This window comes from Propithecus coquereli, unplaced genomic scaffold (assembly GCF_000956105.1).
Source record: "Propithecus coquereli isolate 6110/MARCELLA unplaced genomic scaffold, Pcoq_1.0 Scaffold316, whole genome shotgun sequence".
In the NCBI taxonomy this organism is placed as follows: domain Eukaryota; kingdom Metazoa; phylum Chordata; class Mammalia; order Primates; family Indriidae; genus Propithecus; species Propithecus coquereli.
In genome coordinates, this window is record NW_012148797.1 from 1,494,597 (window position 1) to 1,506,015 (window position 11,419).

The 11,419-nt window shown below is 44.8% G+C and overlaps 1 protein-coding gene across 1 annotated transcript in view; it reads right to left on the reverse strand.

Moving 5' to 3' along the window:
* Positions 1 to 11,419, reverse strand: part of PAH (phenylalanine hydroxylase) — a 63,100-nt gene that overhangs the window by 19,428 nt on the left and 32,253 nt on the right. Inside the window, exon 4 of the mRNA XM_012650263.1 lies at positions 8,653 to 8,741. Within this exon, the coding sequence (XP_012505717.1) occupies positions 8,653 to 8,741 (89 nt within the window). The remainder of the gene's footprint in view (positions 1 to 8,652; positions 8,742 to 11,419) is intronic.

Below are 11,419 nucleotides of genomic sequence, written 5' to 3' on the forward strand. Positions count from 1 at the left end.
AAATGTTTCACATTGGAAAAGTAAGTAAAATTATTACACTTTTTTGCATTCCAAAGCTAACTTCTAGATAAATTAAGTGATTCTTCAGTTTAGAGAAGATTCCATGCCATTGTTAATACAAAGTTTAACTCTATTGTTTTCCTTAGAGCACTGAATCGTTTTGAATCATTAATTATGGATAAGAAAGCTTAGGAATCTGAGAACTTAAAGCTTCTGTTGGCCCTCAATTTTACAGGGTGAAGATAAGTTGGTTTGAGACGATATGGTAAGAAAATTGGACACCATGAATTGATTTCCAAGCAGCACTAAGACACCCTGTTTAGAAACCCGTCTACTGGACTAAATGAAGAATATTTATTTATCCACATCTCCATACTTAGAATTCAAAATAAAACTTTCATATTAGTCAAACATTAAGGTTTGATTGTTACAGTCATCCTCACCTGCGAGTCTTATTCAATAGTCACTAGTAAATGGCATTCTCCAGCCTCTGAGTATAAAATGTAGACTTTTGAACCTGTAAGATACTGTGGAGACCATCTACTTCTCTATTTTGATTCAGAAATGACAAAACAAAGCTCATAGGGCTATTTGCCCAAGGGCCTTTAAGTGCAGAACCAGCACCTCCATTAGGATTATATAGTCACACCCAGGCTGGCAAGGTGAGATCTGAGGGTTGAAGCAGGAAACCAGGGAGCCAAGAGAATTCTTTCAATCAGTAGATTTCCACTTCATCATGCTGCCTCCAGGAATGGGGATGTCCATGACCATTTTTCATCCCTATTCAGCTTTATTGTTTAACCTTAATATGCCTTGTTTAGGTGGCTTCAAATTTTTTCCACTTATGAAAATTAACAGCTTAATAAAAAATTGCATATTGAGTAGTCGTCAACTATGTCAAAGGGAATATATACATATATGAATGAAATGATGGAAGAAATACACCAAACTCTAATAGCTGCTATCTCCAGGAAGCGGGAAAAATAGATAACAGTAACTGTTTTATTCCTCTATACTATTTATGCTTTTGAAGTTTTCTACTATAAGTATGGGTTTCTTTTTTAATTAGATAAAAAAGCAAAATAATATTAAAAATCCATCTCAAATCATTTTGGGGAAGTGGCAGAAGATAAGCAAGTGCATTGAGACACATGAATATACACGTATACAATTTACTGTGCAGATTTTCCATGTGGGAAGGTTTCTAACCATGGTCCTTTCCAGCCCTAAGCTTCTAAGACATTCATTATCTGCCTGCAAGGGACTCCCACCAACCAGATTGCAGGGACTTTTCCTCTGTCAGTTACTGGTGGTCAGAGAGATCTGTGGCCTTGAATCCCAGCCTCTTGGGGATTTGGCCCTGCATCCCTTGGGCTGCCAGATGACCACAGGTTCTCTGTGGTCACCCACGTGGAGTGCATTCTGAATTAAGCTGCACTTGGTGATGACTGATCGCCCTGTCTCAATTTAGACTAATAGCAGCAATTTTGGTAGCACTGCATGTAATTTATTTATAATCACCCTGTCTCAATTAAACTAATAGCAGCAATTTTGGTTGCACTGCATGCAACCAAGTATGTTTTGACAGGAAAATATATTGTTGGTGAAGGAGTGGTGGGGAGAGGGGGCAGAGAGGAGGAGAAGATGGGAGAAAGTGGAGAGAATTCTATGGGATGCAAAGTTGTAACATCACCTGAAGCCTACATGCAACCCCTTTTCTTAATCTCAGAAGTTTTATGATTTGGGTATGTTGAGGAGTGTGATTTCTTGTGGGGGGTTTTGGGGAGAGGGTAACTACAGTCATGCATCACATAACAACATCTCCTTAGACAAAAGACACATATAAGATAGTGGTCCCGTAAGATTATATAGTAATATCATATTTTTACTGTACCTTTTCTATGTTTAGATACACAAATACCATTGTGTTACAACTGCCTACAGTATTCAATATAGTAACATGCTCTACAGGTTTGTAGCCTAGGAACAATAGGCTAGACCAGATAGCCTAGGTGTATACCTCCTAGGTTTGCGTAAGTACACTCTATGGTATTCACGCAATGATGAAATCTCCTACTGACACATTTCTCAGACTATATTCCTATTGTTATGTAACACATGAGAGTATATGGACAAGTTCTAGACTGAGATATTTATTTCATCATTTCATTTTTTTTCTGTTTTCTTTTTTATTTCATCATTTCTTGATATCATAGCTGAGGTTAAAGATGGGTTTTAAAGTCAGACAGGCTGAGTTGGAATATTAACTCACTCATTCACTAGTAGCATGGCTTGGGATTGGCCAGTTTGCCTTTCAGAGCCTTAGTGTCCTCATTAAGACTGTTAATCATACCCACTTCACAGTGTTCTGTGGATTAAATTAGGTGGTGTGGGTAGGGCATCAAGTAAAATTCTGAGCACAAAGTAGGCACTCAAAGCATGATGCATTTGTGCGATATGGTGGGAAATCCAAAAGCTGAGTTGTCTGGCTCAGAATATAAAGAGGATATACGCTGGAATGGGTCATTGATCTCCATCACCCACTCCTGGGCTTTTTAAACAACATCTGCAGAATTCTTACTTCACTATTTTTATTTCATCCAGGCCAATAACAAGAGGCTTTTTGCATTTCATACAGTCTCATGCCAACTGGGGGAAGGATGGTACGCAGGAGACAAAAGGTTCAAACTGGTATTTATTATGTATCTGCCATTCCCATGCTGTAGACCTTAGGGGAGTACTGACTGTACCTCTTTCCCTTGCTCATGCCATGGTTGGCCAAGAAGGATTCTGGAAGGATTTGGGTACCTGATTGCCCAAGCCACTAAGCTGGTAGTCACTGTTTTACGTCTCCCCTCCTTTCTTCCTTCACATGCAGTTATTAATTTCTGCCCAGTCTACCTTCTAAACATAGCAAATCCATCCTTCCTACTTCATTCTCTCTGCCATACCTCATTCAGACCACCATCATTTCTTGCCTGGACTCCAAGTGGCCTACTGTCCCTCCATTTCAGCTCAAGAAGACTTAGAAAGTGCAAATCTGGTGAGGTCACCACCTCCCCAAAAACCTTCAGTGGTTTCTCCCTACTTTTCAGACTAAAGTTCAAGACCCTGAAGGCAGTCCACAGGGCTTTATGTGACCTGCCCTGGCTATGTGCCCAGCCTATGCTGAGCCACATATGGAGCTCCAGATTGCACTGGTCTCGTTGTAATTCTTTACACATGCCATGCTCTTTCCCACATCAAGGCCTTCACACATGCTCTTCCCAGTGATTGGAATCCTCTTCCCTGCCCTCGTAGACCAGTAAGCTACTACTTGTTCTTTCTGTTTTTGATTAAATTGCACTTTTAGAGACCTCACTGGATTTTCCCAAAGCCTGTTGGTTTCCCTCAATAACACACTCCCTCAACAATCTGTATGTTTCTCCTTCAAGTCGGTTATCACACTTGTTAATCATGATTAAACTTAGGAACTGGATTTTCAGTGCATAGCATACTCAGCATACCCCTGAGTAGGAGCCGTTAAGAAAAATTATGCAAAACCTAGGAAAAAAGGCAAGAAAAAATTACTGTGTGCCTTTTCGATGTCATATTAGATCATTGTCTAATAAGCTCACTATATGCTCTAGGGGGACATATATTAGACACTTATTAAGGTCCAACCACTTCGAAGATTGATAAGTTGCAAAATATTTATTTTATGATCGAATTACAAATTATTTCTATCTACTAGAAATAATAATTCATGATTATGGCTTTATTGCTTTATGGGACAGTAATCATTTGTGCATCCATCTTACTGATTGTATTTCAGCATTCTATTTTTCAAAGATCATTTATACCTTGGTCATTTGTATCTTTGTCATTTTTCTGGTTCCCTCATTAATGAGTCAAATGGATCTTTAACAGGTGTTCACTATATACTCGTATTACAATTATGTTTTTAACTTTTTGAAAGTTATGCTTCAATAGAGCAACTTAGTCAGAGTGCAACCAGTGTTTGATGACTTAACTGGCTGATCTTTAGAATAAACTCTGACAGAGCCCTCAGGTGGAGATGGTTGGGTGGCTTTTTAGATGAAGAAAGGAGAAAAGTATTGAAAAATATATCTCTGTTCTTGAGGAATTTTCTGGACAGTAGGGAACCTCAATGCCCACACCTTGAAAGACTAAGACTCAGTTTGAGAGACTTGGATCAAGAAGTAGAAATATACACAGAAGGACAATTGTGTTGGCTGAAATTTTCTCCACCAGGAAGCCCTCTGGAGTGAAGATCTTCAGCCTAGACTCAAGTGCAGGTGTCCGGTAAACGAGAAAGGGAGCACTGGGGTTAGGGTGTGTGTGGCAGAGACTGCTAGTGCTCCCAAAGTCTGTCCTCCCTCCTTTTTTCAGAGGACATTGCTAAACTGCTTTCCCCGTCTCCTTTGCAGTAAGTAGTGGCCATGTGACTGAGCTCCACTCAATGGGATTTGAGAGGAGGGATGGGAACCATCTCTAGACATGGCCCACAAAAGCCTCCCAGGGGCGATTTTCAGTCTTTCTTCTCCCACTCACTGGCAGAATGGAGAGGACTGCAAGGAGTTGGAGGAGGATGCAGCCATTAGTGGAAGGAGCCTTGATTTCTGAAAGACCATGTGGAGTAGTTTCCCTACTGGCCCACATCGGAAGTAAACTTTTATTGGGTTAGGCCATGGAGCTTGCTTGACAAGCATTTAGCCTACCCTGGTTGCCAGAGGCATCAACTCAGACCTCTTCCTTCCAGAAGTCCCCCCAACCATCCAGTCCACAGTGACTTTAGAACTGATAGCACATGCTATCTGACTCATAAAACCTGGTCTTTAATTATGTACCTTCTTGAGTTACGATTTAACTAACTATTATCCAAATTGTGTTCCATGGAACACTACCATTCATGATAATGTTACTAAGTGTTCCATTCTATGGGGTTCCATGGGTAAATAGTTTGAGAAAAGATTAGGTTGAGTAAGTTTCATTTCTGCAGGACTTTCCAAAGCCCTAATGAGATAACGGGACTTGTATATGCTTAAAAAAGGGGGTTATAGAATACAGTGTTTCTTTCTCTGAACATGGGATTTTTTTCATGGACTACATTTTTGGGAGAAACATGAATATGGCCCTTTGACTTGCATATATATACCTTGTGCTTCTTATGAGGTTACAGGTCATGAAGAAGTAAATTTAGGTGATCTGATACTCTATGCACAAAGTGTAGAACACAACGTGATAGTTACCATCTCTGAGACACGTATGTAGTTCTTTCTACAGTAACAGTGTGAAGAGCTTTCCCCTGGGAAAGAAATAGGAAGGAGGCTTTAGGGAGGCAAGATATATGAGTTGGACCTTAAAAGATGAACAGAGGTTCACCAGTGGGGAAAGAACAGGTGGGATGATAAGGAAAAGCATCTCAGGTAAAAGGAACAACATGGACAGAGGCTGAAAAATGGTCAGTCAATTTTGGAAATGGAAATCATACAGGACCATTTGGATTCTGCCTGCCAAGTTCACAGTTGCTATCCTGGATCCCTCTGGCATGGCTTTGAGAAGAATCAACAGTCTTTTCCCTCTGCTGCACAACTATAGGGCACTGGAGGGCAGGGATCATGTCTTATTTATCGTTTCAACCTCCTTTCCTTTACATGGCCCGGCACATAGTTCAAGTACACATGAGGCCACCCAGCCTTCCCCATTAGAAATTTCTCATCAGGAAATGGCACATCCAACCCTCACAGGGTGGTGCTGACATGTAAATTATAAAACACATGCCAAGTGTTTGGCATAATGCCCGGCACACAGTCCGTGTTCAAGGAATGTTAGCTATTAATATCATTAGCTTAACAAATGTTTGTGGAAGGAAGAAAGGAAGAAGGGAAGGAGGGAAGAAGGGAGAATGGAAATGCAGGAAAGGAGGTAGGATAGATGGAGGGGAGACCAGTGAGCCCATTTCATTTTCCCACTTAGCTGAAGCTGAAAGGCAGATGCTCTTTGCCCTACATTTCGGGAACAATCCTCCCTTCACCTCATTTTTCAAAGTGGCTGTTTGGAGGCCCTGATGTGAGATATTGGGTCAAACATCAGTGCATACTGCCAAGGGCAGGGGTCAGGGGAAGAAGAGATCATGCTGCATACGAGGGGACAGAGAGAACAGAGGGTCCTTTCAAGAAGAACACCCCACCCCCCAACACCACCCCTTGGACCGCTGTCTGTTTGCAGCTCACACACTGAGGCCAGGCATGGGGGCCTGGGGGCTGTGGGGAAGCATCCTGGAGGGTTTGCGGTGTTCTTGGCCCATGTCCCTGGGATCTGATGAAAAACCAGAGGAACAGCAAGAGCCTGGCGCCTCCTCTTCAGGGGACTGTGTACCTGATAAGTTATATTTTTATGATAAAATACATGGCATTGAGAGGCCATGGAGCCAATCTGTGGGCTAGGCTTGTAAAGAGCAGTGAATTCCAGAGAGTTTCAAGGCCAGCCTGGTCTGCCTCAGAGGGGACACAAGGACAAAGGGAGGGAAATGTCTATCTCTTTGGACTAGCTTCTCCCACTGCCCGGGATGAACAGGGAGTGGGGCCAACGGGAGGAATGTGGGGTCAGGGCTGGGAGACCGAGGGTTGGTAAGAGAAGAAAACGCCCTAATGGGCAGACCCCAGGGACAGGGTCAGAGGCAAACAGGCAGCTTTTCTGAGAAACAAGATCTTTGTAGATGCTTTGTGGACAGGGAGAGACAGCTAAGACGCCCCAGACAGAGACCTGTCAAAAACACATACAGAGCCTTGCCCGAAGCGGCCTTGGCCACCCCTGGCACCATAGGAACTCGCTGCATCGGGAGATGGAACTGGATCAAACACCTCCAACTTCACCTTGGTTTTGGGGAGGGAGAATATTTAAGTAACATATGTATTAGGAGTCTTAAATATAATTTCTATCCTTAGTTGAAAGACAATTTAGTTGCATTTCACAACTAAGATTCAAGGCAGCCTTCGGAAGTTCACATAAAGATGCAAGAATGTTCACTGCAGGGTTATGCTAATAGTGAAAGATCGGAAACCTCCTACATCCTTGCTATGGGGGGCTGGTTAGTAACTTAGGGCCCTGCATTAAAAATATATAGAGAGATAGTTACATGCACACACACACATAGAGAGAGAGAGTGAGGAGAGAAAGATGAGGAGGAGGAGGAGGAGGAGGAGGAGGAAGAACGTCCAAGTGTTAATATTGATTATATTAGGACAGTGTGATAATAGGTGATTTTTTTTTTCTGTTTTGAAGTCTGGGAGACAGGAAGAATTTCACCTTTATTTCTGTTTATATATACTTTCTCATTATTAAAAAATGCAGAACAGAATGAGAGAGAAAAATATGAATATCTGAAATTCTGGTTGACCTTCATTTTCTTCCTCATGTTTTTCTGTATTTTCAAGTCCACTATAAGGGGTTTTACTATTCGAACTAGAAGAGGCATCAGTTCTTCCTATTTCAAGAGGCCAGCCTGCCCCTGAAGCAACGTTCTCTCTGCCTCGGGAGAAGGGCCTGGATTTCTGCCCCTAGTTGGGCCTCTGTCTTCAGGCACGGTGAACACACAGGACCAGAGTTTAGCACGGGACCTCAGGAAAGTCATTCACCCTCCCTGGGCCTCCCCACATCTGTCTCTATGATGGAAACATCTGCTTTGCTTCCTGAAAAGTGCCTTTGTGAAGAACAAGTTCGTCGTCAACAGTAAAGACCCACACAAATGTGGGAGGAAACCAGGTTCCTGAGGAAGCAGAGATACTCCTTCTGAGCTACCCTAAACCCCTGTGATGGAAACAGCTTCCAAGTCATTTAAAGATGAAGGAGTCATTTGCCTGGCAGAGAGTAAAGGGCAGCCCACAAGGTGGTGGCACGTCCCACCCATGGGGGCTGCTGGAACTGGGCTGCGCCTCCCCAGGACCACCTGCCCCACCCTGGCCCTCTACTCAAAAACTGTTAAGACATGAGGATCTGTCCACAATCCTCTTTCTGGCACATCAGACTTTAAAACCTGTCCCCAAACGTTGCCCAGCTGCATCTTTCATCGTCATACCCAACGCACCAACCAGCGTTCCCCAAACATCCCGATGCTTTCAGGACTCTGAGTCTTCACATGTACCATCCTCTCAGCCCTAAGGCCGCCCCTTTCCTTATTGGACCAGAATCTTCTATGCAGTTTTCGAGATCCAGTTCCACTACCGCCACTCCCCACCACCTCTGCAGCTGTCAGAGTTGTCAGCATGGGTCACTGTTTCCCAAGCACTTAATTTAAACCTCCGTAGATGTGCAAAGGCAGAAACAAAGACCATTTACATCTCTGTGTGTCTGTGTCTATGTAGAGACAGTCATTTCCAGACAGTGATTCATATTTGCTCCAACAATAATAGTGATCATGACAATGATGATGACAACAACGTCATGTTAATCTTTACTTCCCCCACCCTGGCGTAAGTAGGAACTCAATATATGTTTGTTGAACAAGTAAACAAACACATTGCTCCAAGCAGAGGATGTGGGAGAAGAAGGGTCAGGGAGGGGAGGGGAGAGGAAGGGAAGAGGAGGGGACAGGAAGGGAAGAGGAGGGAAGGAACTGAAAGAATCTCATCCTGAGGGCTACGGACTCACCGGGTGGTCTGCATCCAGTTCCGCTCCATAGCTGAGAATCTGGTTGGCAAATCTGTCCAGCTCTTGGATGGTTCTTGGGAACCAGGGCACTGCAACACAGAAAAGGTGGAGTCCTGAGCCAGCCTGGCGGGACGTGGCCCAAGGCCTAGCTGAGGTCGGCAGCATGGGACCAGCCCAAATGAGTCAAGTCAGCAGCGATGGTGAGTGGGGTTCCAGATAACCCCCAAATTACTATGATTCAAAAATTAAATTCTTCTTTCCTTGGAAACTAATTTTAAAGCACATTCCCAAGCAAATCTCTTTCCTGGAGATTTTCTCTCAATTATCTCAAAACTCTTCTCCTTTCCACCTGCCACGGTAGTTGTCTTCAGTGGTTTTCTTTAGCCGCAGAATATTATACATAGGTCCAATATATAAATTAGATAAAACCAGAGCTGTTCTACTGTAAACAAGAATGAGCTCATGAGACCCCATCTTCCCAGCACGCGTCTCCGTCCCAAAGGCTCAGGCACCCCAGCACAATCTTTTGATCCCAAAGCCAGTTAGAGAGCCACTGTGGAAGCTGAATGAACAGAATCAGATAGTTTGGCATTTGGAGATGTCTGGCAGTGTCTAAAGAACGTGTGGGCTTGCTTTGGAAGCACCACGGCAGGGGGGGAGGTGGGATGTGAGTTGTGTGGTCTATAATAACTGGGTCCTGCCGAGAGAGGGACCCCCACGGTGGCACCAGATCCCTGTGGCTTACAGGAGAAAAGGACACACTGGGGGTGGGATTGTCCCAGGAATGGACAGAGACTGGGAAATTTTGGACTGTAAGTTCCATGAGGGCAGAAACCATGAGTACTTTGTAGTTCCAGGCACACAGAAGAAGGAAGGAAGGGAGGGAGGGAGGTAAGGAGGGAACTAATGAACGCACTCTGGTCATGTTAACATGTAGCATTAACAGTAACCACCATCCACAGAGTGTCTACTCTGGTCTGTCTCCCAAGTATGTCGAAAATAAGGAAGGTAGTATAACCCTTATTGTACAGATAGGAAACTGAGGCTCTGAAAGCCTAATTGGTTTAAGATCATATTGGGAGGAAGAAAGTGGTAGAGCCAGAAGGAATCGAGAGGGCAAAAGTAGATGCGGCAGGGCACCTTGAGGTGAGCGTCCCCTGAAATGGGTCTGAATTTGCAGTCAGCACCGGGTCTGGCTTAGAGTCCAGGCTCCATCTGTCTACTCACCCTCTCTGCCCCAGTGCCCCCTCTGGAAAACGGGGATAATAACAATAGGAAGCGTAACAAATGTGTTTTGAAGCCTTACCATATGCCAGGCGCTGTGCTTAGAGTTTTGTGGGGAGCGGCTCCTTTAATCCGAGGACTGCTGTGAGCAGCGAGAAAGTAGGCGCAGGGTGCAGCTCAGCGTCTGGCATCTAGGAGGTGACTTTCCCACTCAGGCGTTATTTCTGACGCTGAGCCGCTCAGGTAGGGCGGGGAAGAGCATGCGTGCCATCTAGTGGCCAATCCGGGGAAATGCCATCCATGCTCTAAACGAGCCTTAGGACAGGAAGCAGCTATTTTCCACCCAAACAAGGAGTGTTTATCCCAACAGTGTTCATAAAGGTCAATTTAGAGCCTTGTTTCCATAGAGCTGAGGTGCTTAAGCTCTCTACTGCCCATGTTAATAATAAAAACTAACACTGAGTGCTGTTTGAAGTCTTTACCTATGAGTTGGGTACTGTTGGTATCCCCATATTGCAGACGAGGAAACAGGTACAGAGAGGTTAAGCAGCAAACCCAGATGCACACACTGCTAGTGAACAGTGGAGCCAGGATCCCAACCGAGATCTGTCTGACGCCGTGGTCTCTTATCTTGACCACTAATCTGTTCTGCCACTTCTGGGAAGGTGGCAGAGCATGCCAGTTAGGAGGGCTGGCTCTGGAGTCCGACTGCCTGGCTAGCTGTTTGCAGTTTCCCACCCAGAAGCTTCCATGCCCCTAAAGCCCAGTGCACTTCTTCAGATTGGCTCCCTACAAACAGTAATAACGGAAGCAGACGCCGTAGTCGTCATTCCGGCCAGTGCTTCCATGGCACTTGCTTTGTGTCAGACGCTGTCCTGAACACTCTATGTAAGCCACCTCCTTCAGTCCTCACAACAGCCCCATGAGGTATGTATTTTTATCATCCCTGTTTTGCAGATGAGGAAACTGAGGAACAGGGAGAGTAAGTCTTTTGATGGACCTCCTTGGTCCTAACTGCTGAGACCTTGGTGCTTCGGATGACTCAGCACCATGCTCCACTCACCTGGTGTGGAACCTGGCTTTCCACTTTGTCACCTAATCCCCCCCGCCCCCGCCACCCACAACCACCACCATCACCAGGCTTTCCTTTCTCTTTGAGCCCAGTATGTGCCCTTGCACAATAAACCTCTGTTGTAAGCACAGGAAAGGAAGGCTGTTCCCACGCTGCCAGGTTTGGAAGGGCTTGGGAAGGGACACCCCATTGCAGTCAGCCAGGGCTCAGGATCTCTTATGAGACCTTTCCTGTTTCTCCAGGATTTTGCCACCACGGGGCTTCATGAGTGGCACCCACCTCGACAATGGGCTGGTCCCTCTCCTTTGTGTTCAGGATGGTTGATAACCCCAGCCCCTCACTTCAAGGCCTCCCCTCCCCATTCATTCATCATCCCTCTTTTGCCTCAGAGTCATCCATAATTCTGGCAGTAATGGCTGCTTCAGAAATAAGGCAAGCCACTAGCACTCTGGGAGGCCGAGGCGGGCGGAT